Raw genomic sequence first — 24,170 nt, forward strand, 5'->3', positions numbered from 1 at the left:
AAGGCTACAAATGTTACTGTTTGTAGAATAGGCTACAAAAAGGCTCGAGGCTCAGCGTTGGCTCATATAAAAGAAGTAAACATTAGTAGCATTTGTCCACTGCTGCCCTGCCCAGAAACTGACTATACCTTTTGCGCGCTCTCAAGCGCCAAACAGCCACGGGTCTACAGCTGATAAAGGTCCAGCAACAGGTAGGGCACGTATGCTACTCAAAGTTTTCTTGGCATATCAACTGAAGTACCTCAGATATTTCAAAAGGATCCCTTGAACAATTGGACAACAACAAGAAGGCTACAGTGCATGGTGTATCTCCTACATGATAACGTGAAGACAGCTGTTGAAGAGATACCTGACAAGACAGCAGTTGTTGTTTTTTTTCTCTTTAACGGTTGCTGCTTCTGCCTGCCTCGTCCCGCTTGCTAGCTTTCCATCAAGTGAGCAGTGGTGGGAGACAGACGTCCATTCCATTGATAAGAAATACACCAGACTGCTGACAGCATGTCCTCTCCGGCTCAGAGTAAAACGAGTCAATGGGGCATACGGAGGTCCTCGACCGTGGCAACACATGGAAAGAAACAGCCGGAGTTGGAGATGTCAGAAGCCGCGTCAACCACCACACATTATGAGCCTGGCTCAGTTATTTGCAACAGCAGGCTATTAGCGAAGGAGAAAATGTCTGCAGACAGTAACACACACATTGAGGACATCACCGTCCATACAACTGTCACTCACCCTGTGTCTCACCTGCACGGGATGAATCCTCACCCCCGGATGTCCGTATACAGCGTAACTCGCCCAATTATCACCCGTGCGTATGTTCAAGGACGCGTGTATAACTTTTTGGAAAGACCATCGGGGTGGAAATGCTTCGTCTATCACTTCTCAGTGTAAGTGTTTTTGATGATAGTAGGATTACAATTGTGTAGAATTACTTTACTTGCCAATCGTCGTTTATAGGTAGTGTTTGAATTTAATGAAGGGCATTTCCCTATCTGTCCCATCTGGTTAAAACAGGGGACATGCCAATGTGGTATCCTATAGGGACTATTTGAACTAATACATTTTCTAATGTTGTCTTAAAATGATCTAGTGATGATTCAAATGTGTGACTCAAGTCAAATCACTGCTGCCATAAAATGTTTTTGAGAAAAAGTGGGCATTAAAGGGACTTTAAAAACTAATATTCAGTAACTCCAGCACCTTTTCTCTTATCTTTTTGGCTACATAATGTAGAAAATGGCATATTTATTCACATATTTAGACACTGGTATGGTGCTGGAGAAATAAATATAATATACAAAAAAGTGAAGTGTCTCTTTAAGTGTAACATTTAGAAGTTCTGCCACCTGGTAAAATGCATAGTATAATCTATCCCTTTATATGTTAATGAAGAAAGGGAAAGTCCCAACATGGAGGTTAGTTGTCTGATGTCAGAGACAGTCTATGAGAGAGTCAGGGTTGTCAGAAACAGCCCGTGAGAGAGTCAGAGTTGTCTGACACAGCCCATGAGAGAGTCAGAGTTGTCTGACAGCCCATGAGAGAGTCAGAGTTGTCTGACACAGCCCATGAGAGAGTCAGGGTTGTCTGACACAGCCCATGAGAGAGTCAGGGTTGTGAGAGAGTCAGGGTTGTGAGAGAGTCAGGGTTGTGAGAGAGTGAGGGTTGTGAGAGACAGCCCATGAGAGAGTCAGGGCCTTATAACTGAGGAATGTGCAGTATGAGGACCAACGCTCGCCCCACTCCCACTCCCCCATCCAGCCCACTCCCACTCCCCCATCCAGCCCACTCCCATACGCTGTATGTCCTCTCACTGGGGCTGATAGTGGGCAGCTAAACTTGGCAGCCTGGCTGCTCTGAGAGCATGTAGGCCCTGCTTGGCACTGCCACCTTATGACCCATCAGTGTCGGACGGGGATGCCAGGGGAGTGTGAGTGACCATGATGCTTCAGTGTGGGTAGACGTCTCATTGGTAGTTGTGATAGCACTGGATGCCAATGGCCATTTTGAGCACTGCTGACGCCTCACTTCTTTCCACAAATGTATTAAAACACAGTGACTGATTTTTCATTTCTGTTGAGTTTTTAAATGTACTTTGCGACACAAACACAGACACACACACACACACACACACACACACACACACACACACATACAGACTATAATCTTTCATGTTATGGCAGTGTTGAGTGTTGAGTATTGTTTCCATGCTGTTTTGGGTGATAACAACTCAATCAAATAGTGATCCAAACTGGACATTTATCTGATATATTTTCCCAGTGGGTTGTTGTTTCCCTTGCTGGGCTGGCGTAAGTGTGGGAGACAGGCAGGAGCAGCCAGGAAAGAGCACTGACGGGCCTTATCACTGACCCAGTGCCAGAGCTTCAGAGAGACCAAATGACCTTATCAAAACATCCTGTGTGTGTGTGTGTGTGTGTGTGTGTGTGTGTGTGTGTCTGTTTGCATACAGAGAAAAAATCGGATGGCTCTGTAAAATCTTTGCCCTCTCAGTGCCCATCTTTTGTATGGTTGATATGTACCAAGCAAGACATTAGTAAGAAGAGCCAGTCATGACATTTCCAACTGTTCAGACACAGAAGTCAAAACCCTTCTAAAAGTATGTTCACAGCGGTTGAAAATGAATAAAATATGTAACAGAGAGCCTGCAAAAGAGAGACTGTCACACAGTAACACCATGACATGATACTATTACCTTGTCCCCTTGTCCCACACACAAGCAATAAATGACAGCTCAAGTCAACATGCCTTAAATTCATTACACCACAGTGCATGATAACACCGAGTGATTTGATTACCTGTCTGTGTGCTGTCGCCAATCCCCCCTCTGCTCTGTCATCCCTCCTGCGGCACGGCAGACTGCAAGTGATCCTGCCCATCAATAATAGATGGAGCATGGAGAGGGAATTGTTTTGGGCACTGTATAGAAGTCAATGGTGCCCACCACAGTAGGTGCCACCAAGGCCCATGTTATGGATATGCCCTGAGGCATATGCCCTGAGGCATATCCATAACGAGATAATGGTTCCACAAACGGTCGGTTAGACCCTTGGTAGATGGATGGCGGTGGGCTAACTGTCAGACATTCTCATTGGGCCTAGACAAGAAAACCTCCTTGTTTATTGGATGCCTCAGTCAGTGTGCCAGTGTGACATGTCAAAATGTTGCCAAGCACCTGAAAATGGGTGTGTGCCACTGTGAGATTTTAACTGTGCACAGGTGATATAGCTATGCAATGCATTATGCCCTCACAAGTGCCACACAAACATTCATGAACGCTTTTTACAATAAACCCCATGTCTTGATAAGCATTTATGAGCATGCTTCTCTTTTACTAGATCTGTACTTTGATGTTATTTTGGCATCAACATGCAGGCCTATTAGGTTTTGGCACAGACCTGTAGGCCTAGTATGTAACACTGGCTGAACCTCATACAGTAAGTGTCCCCCCCCCCCGTCTATCTCTGTCTCTCTCCATGTTGAAGTTAGTTGTAGTCCTGCAGTGGATCCATTATGAGCTGGAATTGATTTTTCAGTGTATTTACACTTAAGGGAACAATAACGGAGATTTGCAAATGGATAAACAACCATGTGGGAAGCTCATTCTGTTATCCTGTCCAGTTTAATATACTCCCTACTCTCTCTCTCTCTCTCTCTCTCTCTCTCTCTCTCTCGCGCGCGCGCTCTCTCTCTCTCTCCATGCTATCTGTGTTGAAGTGTTGTGGGGGGTGGTTGGATTCCAGTCCAATCATCAGTAAGCACACGCTATGAGGTGATATAGAGACTCCTGTAGAACAAACAATGACCGGTGTTTGAACAAACAAATAACCCCTCACTCCACTTTGACTCAGGTACAGGCCATCTACAGTAGTTTTCCTGGGGCGAAAAGGCAGCTACATACCAATGGCTGCCAACCACATCATGTTCATTGGAACTAGTTAAAGACAACAATTTAGAGAGGTGGTAATTAAGCTAGGATGGTTTGGAGGGGAAGGGGTTTCTCCATGTTAGTAATGGTTATTATGATTATTATTATGGTTATTGCTGGCACTGTCACTTTTGCATTTCACTGTATGCATGTGACAGATAAAGAATCTTGAATCTTGAAATCTTGAATCTTATGAACAGCATACCTGCTGCTCGTAAATGTTCAAACTTAAAACTTAACCTCACTCAACTGCTTTTTTCATTGGTTTAAATTGCCCAGGGGGGAAAGTCTGCCAATTTGTTTGGGGCAGGAAAAGGTCAGACATTTATGTCATCTGCATCGTGTCTGGTCAGTGGTGTCGTAGCTTGCTGCCTTATCTTGCGGAAAGAAAATAACTTTATCTCAAGCCTGTTGAGGAGCCACAGTGGTCTTATTGTTGGTATAGTTGAAAAAAAGAGGGTGACCTTGAGGGAGAGTACAGCAAATGACGTAGTTGCCCTTTCTAAGGTGTGTGTGTGTGTGTGTGTGTGTGTGTGTGTGTGTGTGTTTAACTGAGTTGAGATGGTAAACTCACTCCTCAAGTTCAAATATCCCCACCCGCAGTTGAATGGCTAGCTTTTTGATAGCGCAGCTGTTTAACAACGGGTGTTTGAGGAGACGGTCACTTGTTGGTCAAGTCAGAGGTCGCAAGTTCGAGACTCAGTTGGAGCAACTCGAACTACAAACAAAAAAATTACTGTTACTGCAACAACTTGACTGTGTGTGTGTGGTGCAATTATAATGATCTATTGCCAGGAAACATGATCCATTGCATGGCTTTGTTGAATTGTGCAATAACACCCACATTCTGAGACAATGTCGGTTGAGGTTCGAGTTCAGCTCAGGTTCTCCACTAACATCTCAACACAAAGTCTACCCTCTACCACCTAGAACCATAAAGGGTTCTTCAGTTGTCCCTGTGGGAGAACCCTTTTGAAAAACCCTTTTGGGTTCCATGTTACCATTTTCACAGAAGGTTCTAAATGGAACATAAAAGGGTTATACATGGAACCCATAAGGGTTCTTCAAAGGGTTCTCCCAATGGGACAGCCAAAGAACCTTTTGGAACTATTTTTTCTAAGATTGTACTGCTGTACAATTACTATACTCTGCACACCACGCTCTGCACAGCATAAATCATTGGTGAGATGGGCTACAAAGTCATGCACTCTGTGGCTGACTACAGCTTATGAATGAGACATCATGGCTGTCTATGACCAGGAAAAAATGCACGTAGGTCTGGTGTATCACAATGACTGTGCCTTATCTCAGTTGTTTGAAGTAATGTCTTTTAGCCCAATCTCAGTTTGAGTGTTGGAAAAGCACTCTAAGCAGGAGTGAAACATTTTGTATCAGTTGAGGTATTTCACTGTTAGTATCTGGCAGTGGTTCCATACTGTAGGTTTGTACCGGGAGAGTCAAGTACAGGACGTACCAAATGTTCTTCTATGTTCTTCTGTGTGTCCTGTCCTGCAGGTTCCTCATAGTGCTGGCCTGTTTGATCCTCAGCGTTCTCTCCACCATCGACCAGTACCAGGCTTTGGCCCACGGAACTCTCTTCTGGGTGGTGAGTTGTTTCAACCAGAAAAAAATAATAATAAATGGACCCTCATGCCCAATCATGACTTGTATTTCCATGTTCTACTTATTTACCATCATTACTGGCCCTGTCCAAATACTGTGTAAACCCATACTTTATTCAATAGGTTGCACTGATAAAAAAAAAAACCTGGATGGTCAGGTAGACATTGGAGAGCACACCACAAGATGGCACCACAGGGTCGCATCTTCACCTCTCAATACATCAAGGGAACGTCTGGGTTTGGGCATAACTTGTGGCCTTTCACAAAAAAATAGATGTATAAGGTCATGTCATGTAATTGTAAAGGTTTACATGACAGCTATCCACTTATCCAGCATGACACTTATGAGTTCAATATCCTCTGTCTGATAACGATAACGAGTCTCTGGACTGAACAGGTAAAAACTTTCTGTATCGACCACTAAGCCCTTTTTTCAGAACTGAAAGTATGAGGAGATCTAAAGGAGGCATATCATGGCTTGGACAGTAATAGTTGTCCATAACCATCTGTCAGTCTCGCCAAAGGTGGCCACCACACTATCCCGATGGAACCATGAAACAATGCAGATCGGGGGAATCACACACTTCCTAGCAAAAATGTTCTTCCGCAACATGTTTAGATCATGCATGCAACCTGTATGTGCTCTCCAGAAGGGGGCAGACAATCTCCATTGGCCCTAACTACTCCATTCTCACACTTTTGATCATTAGAGAGCACTATGTATTGTCCCTCTGTGGAATATCTTTCCCAGATATGAGTTGTGCATCCCAGCCTGCACTACTTGGTATATTTGAAGGCCTTAATATGTTAAAATATGTTAAGATAGGGAGTGGTGAAAACTATGATATAGAAAAACATGGGGAATTTAGATCCACTTTCTTGTGGGGCTTGTGTGGAGCTTATCATTGCATACTGATGCTGATTACTTTTATGAACCTCACTACTATAGGTTCCTAGGTTGATCCCCTCCCTCCCCATCCAGCTACATGAGTCATAGCTACAGTAGTAATGAGATTAAGGGTTTAGATAACAAGGCCAGTCAACCATAACACTAACATCAAATAGTGGACAACAATGGGCAATCTGGTATCCATTTTTGTTAATTAATATTTAATATAGCCATTGATTGTGAAGAATATAACTTAATGAATATGGTATGTGCAAACAAGCAGTAGTGCAATAGCTAAATTGAAGTCCTGAGTGTGCAGCCAGTAGATGTATGGGGGGAGGGTACACTGATACTGGGAGTCAATGTTCTTCGTGGAGGGGGGTGCCTGGGAGGGGGGGCACTGGGATTACCACCGGGATTCTGAGTTCAGCAGAGTAACATCTGCAGGGAAGAAGCTGTTCCTGAGCCTGCTGGTGCGGGAATGGAGACTCCTGTACCGCCTCCCGGATGGGCGGAGGGCAGTAGAGGAGAGGGCTCAGAACACAGCCCTGTGGGACACCGGTGTTCAGGGTCAGGGTCAGGGTGGAGGAGGTGTGGTTGTCTAACCTAACAGACTGGGGTCTGTTGGTCAGGAAGTCCAGGGTCCAGTTGCAGATGGAGGTGCTGATGCTGAACAGGTAAAAACAATAAAAGCAATGGAATTGTAAACAAACACTGTATAGCTTTAAAACATGGTTAAAACTAGTATTTTGATCTCACAGATGGTCAGCCATTTCAAGCATAGCTCCGTCTATGAATTTGAGAGTGTTCACATTTCTCCAGTCCATCTCTTAGCTGTTTACCAAAAACAGTGGCAGGGAGACTGCTTTGTTGTGGTTTGAATCCCAGATTGCCACTTTAAATACCCCAGCTTCAACTCCTGATCTTACTACAATGAAATAGATATTTGACTTCAACTGCAACTCTAAGTTGTGAACAGCTATTGTCTGTTGACATTCCATTCCCTCTCTTTGGGGTTTTGTCAAGACCATGACCTCTGACCTCTGATGCCCAGGCCCAACTTTACCCCCGAGGCACCAGCTGCCCTGTTGAACATCTCTTGTGTTTGTGTGCTTGGGTGACAAATCTACCCTTTGGCAGTCAGAGGGGTCGGAGACAATAGGGACTCTATTCTTTATGGCTGTCGGTGGAGAGAAAAGATTGGGAGAAAGAGGGAAAGATTAGGGATATCTGGAGCAGTGCCGGAGTGTGGCGGGCACAAGGGCACACTCAGGGTCAAAGTTCAGCTCTGCTAGTGGATAATGGGATTAAACGGTGCGGCTTCTCTCATCAGTAGACGCCCAGAATCCCAAATTAATCTGCGCCTACAGAGGTGGGATTAGAGGGGCCTCTGTCTAGAGGGGGCCTTAGTATGCTAGGAGCCTGGAATGAAGTACTGCCCCAACAGGTGTCCTCTTTATTTCTCAACCAGTGTATGTCTTCAGAAGGCAAAGACTGTTTGCAGTGAGTGTGGACTCACATGTTCAACAGATAAAGGGGACAACTTCTTAAAGTCTATATTCTTTCCTTTAGGTCATGTATTTTTTAATCCAAAGTGATTGCACAACAGTATATTTTTTATTGGTGACATCATACATACGTTTTTCACGTCCCTGTGTAGTGACAGTAGTTACAGAAGAAATAACATTGTAATAAACACAAGAAAGGTCTTGACTGAAAAGGCTCCCATGATTGCATGGTTGGGCCCTTGCACTGACCTCTCCGCCCCCTTCCTCCCCCCTCCGCCAGGCCCTTCCTTTGTCTAGTCTGCATCAGACTGATGTGAGGGAACACACTAGTCCACCCCGCCCCCCACCCCGACCCCCTATCCCCACCCTAACCCACCCCCCATCCCCGCCCCCACCAGCCAACTAGTCCTGCTTGTATGCATTGACTAAAAGGTCTGTAGTGACTCCAAGCTCTGGGAACCTCCTGTAATGAACCATCTGGCGCATGACTCCTGTGATCTGACTCCTAACATTAGCTTGTCCACCACCACTTTTCTAACCATGGTATAGTCCATCTGCCACTGTTAAATAGTCCCATAAACCCGTTTTAATTCTGTATCGTTCAGCAGAATTGTTAAATGCTTGTCAGTGCTTAAGTAACAAATTGAAAGGCAATTGCCCAGTGGTTCACTTCAGTTCATTAGTTGAGTCCCACAGTGGAACCATTATGAGCTGGAATAAATTTTTCAGTGTATTTACACATACGGGAACAATAGCAGAGATTTGCTTATGGAGAAACAACCATGTGGGAAGCTTATTATTTTACCCTGTCTTAACTTCAATGTACCTCCTACTCTTTTTCTCTCTCTCTCTCTCTTTCTCTCTCTCTCTCTCTCCCCCTTCTCCTGCCCTCTCTAACAGGAAATAGTGCTGGTGGTGTTCTTCGGTGTGGAGTACGTAGTGCGACTGTGGTCCGCTGGGTGTCGTAGTAAATATGTGGGCGTCTTGGGAAGGCTTCGCTTCGCTAGGAAGCCAATCTCAATTATCGGTAAGTACACAGCTCACACAATGTATGTACTGTAACTAGCTAGCATGCTCGTTATTTTTTTTCTCCCACAATATCTGGATATATATTTACTCTATTACAGAATATTCATTGAAAATATATATTAATTACCATTAATATAAGTAATATTTTATATGTTATATACCCTGTTTCTCTGTCCTGTAATATGGTGGGTGAATAACCCTCTCTGTCACTATGCAGACCTGATTGTAGTGGTGGCCTCCATCATTGTGCTGGCAGTGGGCTCCAATGGCCAAGTGTTTGCCACCTCTGCTGTAAGGTAAGGCACTGTTCGCCAGTGTGTGTGTGCTGTATTCCTACAAGAGATGGCGAGTGGCGCAACTTCTGATTGGTGGCACCAGCCTAAAGAAGCCTTCTATTTAGTGATATTAATTTGTTTCTAATGTTGCTTGTGGGCTATGGAAAGAAAAGCAGTCCAAGGGAGAAGACTGAAATAAAAAAACACAGTCCAAAGCAGCCTCATTTGGTCACAAAGTTTAACATGGGTTTCACTGCAGTGCCCAGTGGTCGCCCGTATGGCCACATGGTATCGCAGGCTCAAAATGTCAACAGGAATGCACCCCTGGTATAACGGGACTGAAAGAGTGTGTTTGTTCCAGAGGGATTCGCTTCCTGCAGATCCTGCGAATGCTCCATGTGGACCGACAGGGAGGGACATGGCGCTTGCTAGGGTCTGTGGTCTTTATCCATCGGCAGGTACAACAACACACATACACACACACCCACGCACATGCACACACACATACACATGATAAAAATAATGTGTGAATTTGGCTCAGATTGCCCAGTTGGTTGGAGCTTGAGCATTGCTTGCAACAGCAGGGTTGTTTTTTTGTTTTGTTTTTTTATTACAGATCGATATGCTTTAACTACAAACATTGTGTGTGTGCCTGTGTGTGTATATACCTACGTGTGCGTGTGTGTGCGTGAATGCATGCGTGTGTGCGTGTGCGCGCATATGTGTGTGTGTTTTTAGGAGCTGATCACCACCCTGTACATTGGTTTCCTGGGCCTGATCTTCTCCTCCTACTTTGTGTACCTGGCAGAGAAGGACGCTGTGGACAGCAATGGTGTCACAGAGTTTGGGAGCTACGCTGATGCCCTATGGTGGGGGGTGGTAAGAATCATCTATCTATAACGTGTGTGTGTGTGTGTGTGTGTGTGTGTGTGTGTGATTACTTTTGATGTGTTGTGGTTGGCTGTGTTCTCTGGTGTCCCTACACTCTAAACAAATAATGCTGCAGCCTGTGAGATGGTGTATTTTGAATGCAAATCACATTTTTAGGTCATCTTGGAGTCAGGCAGACAGTTGAGATGTAATTAAGATCATGTCTTAGATGACTTCTCTCTCTGCTGTGACAGGTGACAGTCACAACGATAGGCTATGGAGACAAGGTACCTCAGACCTGGATTGGCAAGACCATTGCATCCTGTTTCTCAGTCTTTGCCATCTCCTTCTTTGCCCTGCCTGCTGTAAGTTTCAGTATTATCAGGTGGATACCGACAGAAAGGCTGCCAGATAGCACAATCAGAAAGTTTCAAATTACCCTAGGAAGTATGAACACAACACATATTGTACAACACAATACATATCAGTATACTGTATGTACCTTTCACAACTGATAACAGTTGTTTGGACCATCACATGATGATATTCATTCATTAATTCATTAAATCATTAATTCATTTGTTTATTCATTAATTCTTTATTCTTTCATTCATTTATTCATTCATCCAGTCATTCCATCATTCATTCATTCCTAAACACAATGGCGGTGGTGTTTTTGCCTGCAGGGCATCCTAGGATCTGGTTTTGCCCTGAAGGTGCAGCAGAAACAGAGACAGAAGCACTTCAACAGACAGATCCCTGCTGCTGCCTGCCTAATCCAGGTCAGACAGACAGAAACCCCCTTCTCAATCAGTCAAATACCATTGAGATCAATGGTAAAGTCTGGGACAGTGTAATGTTGCAAAATAAAGACAAGGGAATTGATAGACAAACATTAGAGAGCATTCACTTGCCTTACCCTGTATAGGCAATACAATACATGATAAAACGTTTCTTGTATGTTTCTTGTATGTGAGCCTCCTCTCAACCCATGCTCTTCCCCCCTCCCATCTGATGGCCCCAGACCTCCTGGAGGTGCTTTGCTTTGGAGAACCCTGACTCTGCCACCTTCAAGATGTTTGTGAGGAAGAGACTAACCATACACAGCTCTTCAGTGTCCAGCCCCAAGCCCAAGAAAACGGTCAGCAGCCACTCACTCTCTTCCTCCACATCCACATCCACTTTCTAGTTTTCTATCATTTATAGGCAACTATGCTAAAAGACTCCATTGGCCGGTTCCGTAGTTGGCAGTATACAGATACACTGTATATAGTATGTATTATCAACGGCTCCTGCCCATGTGTGGACAGGTGAAGATGAGGAGGAAGCTGAAGAGCAATGAGAAGGACAACGGCCCCAGTTCTCCCACTGTCCCCAGTATCACCTACGACTCTGTGTTCGGCAGTGGGAAAGAGCTGAGCTCGGATGTCTACAGCACGGTGGGCGCAGGTAGGAGGAGGTGGACATTTGTCCAATCACTTTCACTGTATGTTTACCATATGGTCCTGATTCAAAATGGACCCACCTCCCTAGCCTGCTATGTCAGAAAGTTGGAAGGAATGTGAGATAGCAACCTATGGACAGTCCTGCAACCAACTGTCCTGCAACCAACTGTACAACATTTGATCAGTTTCTTAGAGTGATGCTCTCTCTCATCTGATCTGTTGTGTCCATGGGTTCTTGTCGGACTCCCTTTCACTCTCTTCTTCTCTCTCCTGTCTTTTTTTACCTCCCTCTCTTTCACTCTTCTCACTGTTTCCTGTTTCAGCCGGAGCCTGTCCTCTGGGAGGATGTGGTGAGCTGCTGTTAGTGTCCACTTCCAGCACATGTCCTCTTGTCCAATCACTATCACTGTTACTGTCCTCTTGTCCAATCACCATCACTGTTATTGTCCTCTCCAATCACTATCACTCTTACTGTCCTCCTGTCCAATCACTATCACTGTTACTGTCCTCTTGTCCAATCACCATCACTGTTATTGTCCTCTCCAATCACTATCACTCTTACTGTCCTCCTGTCCAATCACTATCACTCTTACTGTTTTAGCTGTCTTTCACTTGAATGCAACTTCATGTGCAGCAACGTTTTGTCAGCTCTGTACAAACTCAGCCCAACTTGAGTTGATCACTGAGATTGAGGCAACTGCACTGTAGATAATTGAGAGACTAAAATGTTGTGGGTTCTACACATTTACTGGCAACACATGGGGCAGTGGTTATATTATGGGATTATTGGGATTATTTAAAAATACCTCTTGTTATGCCACCATCTATTGAGTATTGCTCCATTAATATCTGCATGTAGCCAAACTGTGTCCTGTGGGCTAGATTTCAACATAACACTGTTTTTCTGTCTCCCCTTCCCTCTGTACCTCAGATCACCAGCAGTCCTGGCCCTCCCTGTCCTCCTTTCAGTTCAGCTCACCATCCCCAGGTAGCCAAATCAGAGGCTGGATGGAACATCTAACATGTCTTTGTAGTCATATAGATTTTTTTTACCAAATTTATTTCAACCAAAATCTGCATGTCTGAGGCTAACATTTTGTGGTAGACTGCTGATTGTGTGTGTGTGTGTGTGTGTGTGTGTGTGTGTGTGTGTGTGTGTGTGTGTGTGTGTGTGTGTGTGTGTGTGTGTGTGTGTGTGTGTGTGTGTGTGTGTGTGTGTGTGTGTGTGTTCAGTGAAGAAGAGCACCGGCTTCTTGGATGTGCAGTCCCCTCGTCCTCTCCAGAGGAATTGCAGCTTTGCGGATGATCTGGAGCTGGAGGGAGAGAGAGACAGTGAGCTGGTCCCGGTCACCCATGTGTCACAGTGAGTCTATTCTCAGTCTGCCTTATCCAGAGTGACAGTGCAGGACATCACTGTGCGTGCGTGCGTGCGTGCGTGCGTGCGTGCGTGCGTGCATGCGTGCGTGCGTGTATAATTACAAATGTCAAGAGAACATGACTGTTAATTGTTGTAGGATTGCTGGAGAAGAGCATCAGATAAATTACTGGAACGCAATTTAAATGTAAGTGGTGTTAATGGGGCTCATTTCCTGTCTTTTATTGCTCCCATAGTGAGCATTGGGCTAGCGGGGCAGACTGGACATCGCATGCAGGGATGTCATTAGCAGGGACCTCTCTGCACCCCATTGACTACTAAACACTTGGGACAAGCAATGCCCCTTAAGCTATGCCCCCTTACTAAAAATAGCAGGGAGCAGGGGAGTTTGTTTTTGGGAGGTCATTAAAAATCACATAGCACTTCTTATTAAGAGCATGAGGGGTTTATTCACCATGGCATGGTTGAAATTCCCAACCTGATCACTGCTACCATGCTACCATGGTACCATGACCACCTAATCATCTACAGCCTCCAGTTGACTCTTGCTCTCCATCAACATACATGTAAAATAATGGGTTAAATGTTGTAGATAAATAGAGTTTTACTCAACTGAGGTTTCAGGACCTTTAAAGGGGCAGTCTGGGATTCAACAACGCAGTCAACCTGCCCCTTTTTTTTCTTTTGCAAACAGCTGAAGGGTGGAGCAGGAGAAATCTAACCACTCTCAAATTCAAAGACAGATTCCCCCTTTAATGTGAGTGTTTGCTCAGGGTCCTGCTCACAGTTTATACAATGTTGTATATTTTGACCGTAAGATACATTTCACCCTCACAACAGTTGTTTCCTGTTTATATTTCTCCTGATTGCAGTTGTGGTAGTTCGGTTCCTTTCCCATCATGGGAGGCTTTCACAACAAAGATAACTCCACATTCTTCTTTTTCATGACTTTAGCACAATGCTAGCAGGGGAAGAGCAGATGTTTGATATTAGGGCAGTGAGAGATGTCCCTTCACTCTCAGGTAAATGTGAAGAGTGTAAAGGTAGCACTGACTGACAAGGAGTTTGACATTTAGCAAGAATGGAGCCACAGAAAATGCACTTAATGTAGCACACCATAGGGCTAGGAGGAGCTACTGGCATCTGACCTTATATCAGAACAGGTTTTTGTTGCACTTGATTTCACAGTCTGCCATTTACATGGCATTCAATTAAAAATGACATAGTTAAATGTTAATGGTGTGTTAATTACATGATAATTACTTTTGGGTCTTTTGGGAATTCCGAGAAGCACCACTACCATCCATTTCATAGCAAGTAAATGCCAGTTGAAATAGGACTGTAAAAGAAAGCGTTACTGAGTATGTGAGGCAGCTATGAGCATGGGGATGTTTAGCTGTATGAAGGCCACTAACCGTAAGAGGCTCAGCTGCCCTGAGATCAGAGAGAGGGTGGATCTGTTTGGACAGCGGGTGTTGACATCAGTAATGGTAACCTCTTCCTGTTCCACGTCCTGTCACTTTCATCTCCTCTGGTGTGCCTGCCACATTGTTGTTACAACAAACAACACAGACAAACACAAGCTCAGGCACAGGCACAGCCCTGACAGACAGACAGACAGACAGACAGACAGACAGCCCTGACAGACAGCCCGACAGACAGACAGACAGACAGCCCTGACAGACAGACAGACAGACAGCCCTGACAGACAGACAGACAGACAGACAGACAGACAGACAGAGAGACAAACAGACAGACTTTGACCCCTACAACTAGACCACCAGGACCATTGGTCCTCCTGTCACCTAGGTGTCATTTAATGGAGGTAGAGAGTGAGCGAGAGATGGGGATGGGGGTTACAGATGTATGTGTTATGTATGTGTTAGGCTATCGGTAGATCAAGAGTATCAAACTCAAATCCTCCAGGTTTAGACTGCTGGTATCCCTCCCTTGCTTCTCTTTATCTCTCTCTCTCTCTCACACACACATACAGGAACAATAGCAGAGATTTGCTTATGGAGAAACAACCATGTGGGAAGCTTATTATTTTACCCTCTCTCTCTTCTCTCTCTCTCTCTCTCTCTCACACACACACACACACACACACACACACACACGCACACACACAATTTCAATTTGTCCCTATGGTGGATGTCCCTATCTATCATTCTCACTCTGCGCCTGTTGTCAGAGTTGCCTGCTGCTGGCCTTCTCACTGCGCTATCAGGGTAATGAGGCCTGACAAACTACAGCTTCTCACTAATGGACACTAACCACCAGCCACCACTGAATCTACTATGACTCTGGGCCTATTTTTACAATAACACTCAAAGTCAGATTCAACAAGGTTTTTGAACAACAGCTGTTCAGTCGCCACATTTTAGAGGCACATGTAAGAAAGACATAGCTATAGATACATAGATAAGAGATAATAATAATAAGATAACAACTAGGGCCGTACAGATACATTGATTAATCAAACATATTAATCGACTAATGCTTTAGTTTAGTTAGCTTCAAGTTCTTTCTTTTTACTGGATTTCTGCATATTCTATATATCCAATCGAGGACAAGAAGTTAAAGCTAGAGTGAGTGTCATGAAGGCAAGTAAACAAGAGAGTTGTACAGTTGTATAATGCATGTATAATGCATGGAATGGTATCAAATCTTTGAAACCATTCCTCATTCAATTCCATGCATTACAATGAGACCGTCCTCCGATTTCTACCTCCACCAGCCTCCCCTGGAATACCCCCACTATTCCCTGCCAGAGACGAAAGGCCCTCTGTTCGTAGTTATAAAGCCTTGTGTCACTCATCCAGCTCTCTCACACAGGTTTACGGACAGTCACAGAAAAGCCATCCGCGTGATCCAGCGAATGCGCTACTTTATCGCCCAGAAGAAATTCCAGGTGGGTCGGGTTTTAGTCGTGTGAATGTTTTACAGTTCTGTACACTTCACTGTATTGGCATCACTGGCAGATTAGGCTGTGCTGGCATGCACTGGCAGATTAGGCTGTGCTGGCATGCACTGCTGTATGGACTGAATACTAAGACATACTCATCTTCTATTCTCATCCATCAAGTTATATTCTGCTAGCTAGTTAGGGTATTTTAGTTCTCTGCTCCTCAGCTCCACCGTCTCCTTTCCCAGACAAGTCTCAGTACACAGTATATGCTGTTTCTCAGCTTGCTACAGACTAGCACTGGCATTTGGACTGGGACTGATGTCATGATGATGGTGTTTACTCTCCTCTTAATGGGCTGCTGATCCTCATGTCGGTGTGATTGTTTGCGTTTCGAGGCGGGCCCGCCTTGATCAAGTGACACCGGTTGTCTGAGGAGCTAACGCAAACAAAGGCAGACAATGAAGGGCCTCTTCTCTCAGTCTCAGAGCAGACGCAGCACTGTGATTGTGTGTTTGCTTTGGTGTCTGGCTAAGCGTGTGTGTGTGTGTGTGTGTGTGTGTGTGTGTGTGTGTGTGTGTGTGTGTGTGTGTGTGTGTGTGTGTGGATGATTACTTTTGATGTGTGGTTGACTGTGTTCACTGGTGTCCCTACACTCTAAACAAATAACACTGCAGCCTGTGAGGTGGTGTATTTTGAATGCAAATTTTACATTTACATTACATTTTAGACATTTAGCAGATGGCTTTATCCAAAGTGACTTTGGACATTTGTCTAAGTAAGTGGATCATCTATACATCAGTCATCATAAGAAAAACAAATCTATGCTAGGACCAGGGGCCATTGGCAATCACAACGCTTTTTTTAAATGTTTTATTTACAGTTGAGAAACTGTACAGGGGGGTAGTGGGGATGAAGAGGTCTTTAGGAGGGACAGTCAAGATGTAGCCTGAAGAAATGGGTCTACGGCGGAAGATAGGTACTGACTCTGCAGTCCTGACAGCAGTGGGAAGTTCGTTCCACCAGCGGGGCGTCTTGGATTCCTGTCTCTACTGAGTCAGGCAGACAGTTGAGCTGTTTCCCTGTTTGTGTGACTGTGCTTTGCAGCAAGCCCGTAAGCCCTACGACGTGAGGGACGTCATCGAGCAGTACTCCCAAGGACACCTCAACCTCATGGTGCGCATCAAGGAGCTGCAGAGGAGGTGGGCTTTCTTCAACTCTGTCTCAGAGCAAGATACCCCTGCCTTAGCCTTAGATGGGAGGAAGGACAAAAAACAAAAATACATCATTGCAATAAACTTATCAATATTAGTCCATGACTTGGCTATTCATGTTTGATGCTTGGTGCTTGACTCAAAGTTACATAGTTATATTCTGTATAAAAAAGGTGTCTTTATTTCTCTTCTAGGCTGGATCAGTCTCTGGGGAAGCTGACCCTGTTCCAGACTAGCCCAGGTAGATAGTTACATTGTTATTCTCCATGACTTTCATTGTGGAAAATTACTCAAATATTGTTATTATATTAGAGTGGGGAATTGATATGATGATGAAGAGTCATTTAAAGGGATCTTCCACAAAAAAATGTGGAGTAGGGCTTCTGGTGTTGTTTAGGTATGTCTTGGGTAAAGGTCTCTTTATTCATCTTTATTCTTTATTCATATCTCAAGAGCGGGCCAAAGACAAAGGCACCAACACCATTGGCTCCAGACTCCACAGAATGGAGGAGAGGGTAAGAGTTCAGTTCACACAACATCCACTGGTCCCACCTCCAACGTTAAGCACCAACCTTTGTGATGCACTGCAGCCATTTGGTGGCAGAGTTGTTAGTTACCACACACCAGTTATACTGTAGAAAAAGCTGTTCGGTGCTACTGTATATAGCAGGCTCCTCAAGCATGGGCATGTGTCAACAACAACAGTCTGATATGAGGGGATTCTCTCACTCTCTACACGGACACAGTCCCTCCCTTAATGGCATCCTTAAGTTGATAAAAAAGGGACGATTTTCAATTACCTTTCAAGTTCTGTTTGTTTTGGTTTTCATTAAAAACCCCTTTGATTCTTTGATGAACGACGAGAGTGGCTTGGTTTGTTTTCACATAGGGGATTTAATTGTTTGGCTGGAAATAACGGGTGTGAGTAGTGTGTATTTGATTGTATTCTCTTATATTATTGCTGTGGGAATATGAAGATATAATTGGTAGGAAATGTATACAATACAAATAAATCCTCATTGGAGGGACAATGTAAAAGTCAGGTACCAACACACATGACTACAATGACGACCACTATATAGACCTACTACTATGATATTATATGCTTTTTATTAATGCAGCTGTCTGTCATCATCAAGTTCGTTCATCAACACTGTTTGTCCTGTGTTTACAGGTAACACACATGGACCAGACGCTCAACCGCATCGCAGAGTCCCTCACCCACCTGTTGGGCCAAGAGGACGTAGGGAGAGGCAGGGGGAAGCCACAGGGCAGGGGGAGCAGTGTCCCCAGCCAGGACAGTCTGCCCAGCTATGAACAGCTCTCCACCTCCACACTCCACCCCCGCCTCAATTCCACTCTCAGCCAGGACGAGAGCCCCTGAAGTGGAGCAATGGCAACTACCATCACTCTCCACCTCCACCGTCTACCCCCCTCTCAGCTCCACTCTCAACCAGGACGAGAGCCCCTGAAGTGGAGCAATGCCAACTGCCATCACTTTCCACCTCCACCGTCTACCCCCCTCTCAGCTCCACTCTCAACCAGGACGAGAGCCCCTGAACCGGAGCAATGCCAACTGCCATCCCTTGCTACCTTCTCTTATTCCAGTCAATCGTACACAACATGTTCTATTTACACAAACCAGATAATCAGATAACACCAAATCATGTATACTCTCCCCATGATATGTAAAGGGAAACATTGAGTGTCAAATTATATCTACAAGATTAAATGCGTAATATTATATTTACTAGACATGAAGACCATATTTGGAATTGCTGGTATGTTGGTATGTTATCTTTTTTATTTCAGATTTACTTTAAGATGATTTTAAAAGGGTTTCAACAGTTAAAGAATATGCAGCTATGTAAATATATTTCATAATCACTAATTGGAATCATACAATAATAGGTTTTCATAACACGGAAACATATAGCTATGTGCCTTCAAAAAGCAACCCCACTTGTGTTGCTTTCATAATGAGTGAGAGGTTTGGTGTAAACTTTCAATGCAAATTGTTTGATTACTCTGTTTTATAAAGACTTGAAATATTCAAGACCTGTTATTACCAATAAATTAATTTCAAAAAGCTATTTGTTTTTGTTATGTGGTTAACAATTCCTGGTCAAGGGGGGAGATCTCTCTTATAAAATGCCCCTTCCCCCACGGCTTGGGGGATGGAAGGAGCCAGAGTGTGGCTAATATTTGGTCTTTGGACAGGTGACCCCTGCAGCAGATGGTGACCTCATCCTTGCTTAGCCTTCCAGGGGATCCTTGCATTCCTCCAGTGGTAGTAGTCATACAGATAAAAGGCCAAATGACCATCTGGACCCTGCCTTCTGCCTATGTGCTGAGGACAATAGCCCCCTCTCCTGAAGTGTATAAGTGTGGTGGTCTTTGTGGTGGTGTTGGAGGTGGGTGAGGGGAGTGAATGTTGCCATGGGGACACTGCTGAGTTTTAGTCCTTGTTTATGCTAGTGATTAGGCCATCTTCACATCCTCTGGACTGGCCATGCTGAAGAACATCTTCTAGCACTGTATGAAAGTACGGAACAAATAAAGTTATTTATCTTGAGCCAATTGCAGTGTGTCAACAGAGAATGCTCCAATACAATATACTTCATAAGTGTTAATGTTAGTTTGAAATGTTTCTTGTGCATATGGTATTTCATGGCTTGGTTTTTCATCATTTATAGTCTCATCATTTTCACCACGAAGCTAATGGTCCATTGCCAATAATTACCCACTATACAAGCAGATGTAACCCTTTCTTTCTGACATTAATTTACTCCATAATTTACTGAACAGCTGATTTTACATCTTATGTTAGATATTCTAGCATCATTAAGGGAATTGAACGAGCAGTAGTGGGTGGGTAACGGTGGACCCATGGGACAGTTTGAATGCAAATTTAGTATAGTAAAAAATGGATGTCCCGAAGACCATCAGACCATCTGGTGTAGAGAAAAGTGCTGGGAATACCCCGTAGGGAGAATGTACACACACACGAAAAACAGTTCATTTAATGTTTGTTCTCTGAGGTACCATACCAACCAGGGAAACATATGAATAAAATATCCAACAAAATGAATGTTATACGGAGCATAGTTCTGCGCAATAATGTATCGTTTCCCTTTTCCAGGATACGATATGTTTGAAGAGAGAGGGCCTTCTCTCTAATAATATGTTGGCAATTAAGATAGTAAGATATCTTAAGTAAGATAGGGGTTGCCATTGAAAATAAACATTTGCATTGCTTTGGGCACGGGTAAAGGATAAGATATCTAATTTGACTGAGAAAAGAACCAAACTGAAAGGAAGTGAGTTTAGGAAGAGCATGGGGGGTCGGACGGCTTCAATTAGCCACAAAGCCTCATTTGCAGGTGAAACAGTTGGCACACTCTTGTCTCTTTTCTTCGCACGCCCTCATTGTCCCCTGTCGCATGCCCCGATGCCAGATGGCCACTTTACATTTTTTAGGGTTGTAGGCCTATACTGTTCTTATCGAGGACCCAATCCTGGATAGCCTACGCATTTACGCGTGACTTCTACAAATTTCGCCAATACATCACGATTGTCATTAAATGGAAAAAGGTATATATAATAATAATAATAATAATAATAGTTTGAACTCATTCTGACTTAATGACGATCATATCCTATGATAATAGGCTATGGCTAACTTGATTGAATTTCACATTTGACTATTCAATAGGCTACTTTGATGATTCATTCAACATGAATGACATTAACCAATAAATAAATGCAACACAATGATTCATCTCACTGTAAATCACCAGTTCCTACGTTTGGTTAGATAATGTTTGAATGCTTGAAAATAAGTGTGCTTATCTGTCTTTATTTCCATTTGATAATGGCCTATAAAGGTTTTCATTCTGATTAATTGACTGTATCTGTGAGTCCCGCTTAAAAGTTTGTGAACCCTACACGGATGGTCATTATTTTGGCATAAAATATTCAAATGAACTTATAAAATATTTAATAAAAATATCTAAACCCCAATTCGTAATAAAGACATTCCAAATAAAGGACACAAACAAAAAAATATGATATATTTTCATTGTTTATTTAACGAAAGTGGTTTATTTAACAAAAACTCAGATTTCATGTGTGCAAAAATATGTGAACCTCTTCAGTCAATAGCTTGTGGCACCTCCATTAGCAGCAATAACTTAGTAAGCATCTCGTATAGCCACTAATCAGTCTGTTTTGAGGGATGTTTGCCCACTCCTCCTTACAGAACTCAGCCAATTGAATGAGGTTTGTGGGGTGTCTGGCAAGAACTGCCCGCTTCAGGTCCTGCCACAGCATCTCAATTAGATTTAGGTCAGAACTAAACTAAAACACAAATCTTCTTTCTCCAAAACACAAATCTTCTTTCTCCTGAGCCATTCTTTGGGAGATTTGCTTGAATGCTTTGGGTCGTTGTCTTGTTGGAAGACCCATTTTCAGCCCAGCTTTAGCTCCTTGACTGATGGCTTGACATTCTGTTCAAGAATCTCATGGTATACCTCAGAATTCATGGTTCCCTTAATGATGTGGTCATCCAGGTCCAGAGGAGGAAAAGCAGCCCCAGATCCTGACATTCCCACCACCATGCTTAACTGTAGTGATAAGGTTCTTTTAGTAGTAGGCAGTGTTGGGTTTTCGCCAAACATAGTGGTTTTGATTGTGACCAAAAAGGTCAATTTTGGACTCATCTGTTGACTTCCAGAAACCTTTAGGCTTGTCCAGGTGGTCTCTGGCAAAGTTAAGATGGGCAGTTTGGTTCTTTTTTGACAGCAGACGCTTCTTCCTAGCAACCGTCCCATGAATGCCATTTTGATTTAGTGTTCTTCTTATTGTTGAAGCATGCAGTTACCTGAGATGCAGCAAAGGAGATCTGCAAATCTCTAGATGTTATGTTTGGGTTGGCTTTTACTTGATTTATTATTTTTCTTGTAGCTCTTGGAGATATTCTGGAAGGGCGTCCAATCCTAGGCCGAGTTGCTGTCATGTAATTGGTCTCCATTTGTAAATTATTTGCCTCACAGCGGACTGGTAGAGCTCAAATCTTGCTGAGATGATTTTATAGCCTTCCCCAAACTGATGTGCTCTCACTACCCTCTTCCTGATGTCCTCTGACATCTCCTTTCTTCTCTGCGTGGTGTGTTTTGCATTCACCTGTATGGTTAACATTCACCTGTATGGTTAACATTCACCTGTATGGGTAACATTCACCTGTATGGTTAACATTCACCTGTATGGTTAACATTCACCTGTATGGTTAACATTCACCTGTACGGTTAACATTCACCTGTACGGTTAACATTCACCTGTACGGTTAACATTCACCTGTACGGTTAACATTCACCTGTACGGTTAACATTCACCTGTATGGTTAACATTCACCTGTATGGTTAACACAAAACTGACCAGGTTTCTTATCTCTATTCATCACTATTTAGTCCCACCCTAACTCTTTCCTCAAGATCTCTCCTTTGATTGGTTCATTTGGTACCTAATTATTTACCCACCTGATTCAACCAATGCAACTTGGGGTTCACTTATATTTGCACCTGCACTAATTTCTTTAGAATTTAGTTTTTCTACTACACGCATGATTTCCTCTAAACCAACATATAGAATTGGTAAATATAAACCTGTTATGTGTGCTAAAAAAAAAGACTGGTTCTGATTAAATAAAGATTTCATGGTAAAAAAGTAAATTAATAATAATAATAATAATAATTGCACAAGGGGTTCACATACTTTAAAGCAGCACTGTATATCCTCAAACACTATATATGGATATATGTCCTCAAACACCGCGATACGTCAACTGCTGCTAGGCTTTTTGTTAATGTGTTTTTTTGAGTTGACGCGAGGCTGTCAAATAGAGCCACTGCCTAAAGTGCCTGGCTTTTAATAACCCGTCTAGCCTTTATAATAGGCTATAGACAAATCAACGAAGCAGAAGTATAGACAAAATAGCTTTAATCACTTTTTCGCAGACAGTAAATATATTATAAACGTCACAGAAACATAAACAAAACTCGTTTGGATAACTGCTGAAAAACTTCGAACACAAATTAAATACAGTAACAGTGATACCTAAATAATATAATAAAATAAATATTTTAAAAAATAGATATTGGTTTATTTTGACAGAAACGGTTAAATAGCCCATCTCTTCATGTTCCATGAAGACATATAGTTTGCAACAAAATGTTATACTTTCAGGGCGAACACAGTGAAACTTTCTAAGATCAGTTCTGGAGCCTGAGTCCTTCAATATTCTTATCCGCGGCACATAATATTTTCTTCCATCCAAGAGGGAATATTCGTTCAGTAGTGCAAATACCTGAGAGAGATGACAAAAAAACATTAATAAACCTGTTGTAGCTCACCCAGTATGCCCAAGACATTATGAATATACATACCTTTATCGTATTCTTTTACGTGGAGTTTGTTCCAGGGGAATTGCGGGCGAAGAGCTTATTTGGGTGCTCTTCGTCTCCGACGTTCTTCTCCTCTTCACGAAAAAATCTGCAGGGAAATAGGGTTCACATTAATTTAGTCAACTCAAGAAAATGAGTTATTCAAATGACCCACATAATAATTGATTTGTGTATAGCATCAGTAGAAATGAATGATTACTCTACCTGTAATTTGTGTGACGTTGTTAGGCCTTATTGTCCGTCCAGAGGATGTCCTTTTACGCCGAATAGGTGTTAATTCGCTGGTCAACATCCCCGTGTTTGAAATGTTGGAACAATTCTCTTGGTTTAGCTCAACTGAGCAAAGCAGAGTCTCTTCACAGTTTGACTGAGGATTTCTGCTGGGGCAACAGCCATGCACATTTGTGACACTGTCCTCTGAGGTAAAGTCTGCGTTTGGAGCGACGACCCTTCCTCCACCTTGCGTCGACTCCTGGTAGAAAACGGGGGTTGAGCACGGCGACATCTCTTCCCATTCGTAACTCCCGGGCAGTGGTGTGTCGGTCTCGAAATTGAAATTCCACCGGCATTGGTCCCGTTCCGAAATTTCTCTCAGCTTCGCCTTCAATTCACGACTCAGCTCCTCATGGTCTAC

At 43.4% G+C, this 24,170-nt stretch overlaps 1 protein-coding gene across 1 annotated transcript; it reads left to right on the plus strand.

The window, feature by feature from the left end:
* Nucleotides 1-498: 498 nt before the first annotated feature.
* Nucleotides 499-19,080, plus strand: kcnq1.1 (potassium voltage-gated channel, KQT-like subfamily, member 1.1; the record flags this gene model as incomplete). The annotated part of the gene is made up of 18 exons (XM_083665704.1): nucleotides 499-887; nucleotides 5,459-5,549; nucleotides 8,863-8,989; nucleotides 9,209-9,287; nucleotides 9,628-9,724; nucleotides 10,005-10,145; nucleotides 10,391-10,501; nucleotides 10,823-10,918; nucleotides 11,161-11,277; nucleotides 11,447-11,585; nucleotides 11,905-11,931; nucleotides 12,513-12,569; nucleotides 12,815-12,944; nucleotides 15,792-15,867; nucleotides 16,969-17,063; nucleotides 17,270-17,316; nucleotides 17,529-17,590; nucleotides 18,250-19,080. 18 exons carry the CDS (start codon nucleotides 499-501, stop codon nucleotides 18,457-18,459), a joined length of 2,091 nt encoding a protein of 696 aa, XP_083521830.1. The 3' UTR covers nucleotides 18,460-19,080.
* Between the last annotated feature and the right edge of the window lie 5,090 nt (nucleotides 19,081-24,170).

Source organism: Argentina silus, assembly GCF_951799395.1.
Source record: "Argentina silus genome assembly, chromosome: 3".
NCBI lineage: Eukaryota > Metazoa > Chordata > Actinopteri > Argentiniformes > Argentinidae > Argentina > Argentina silus.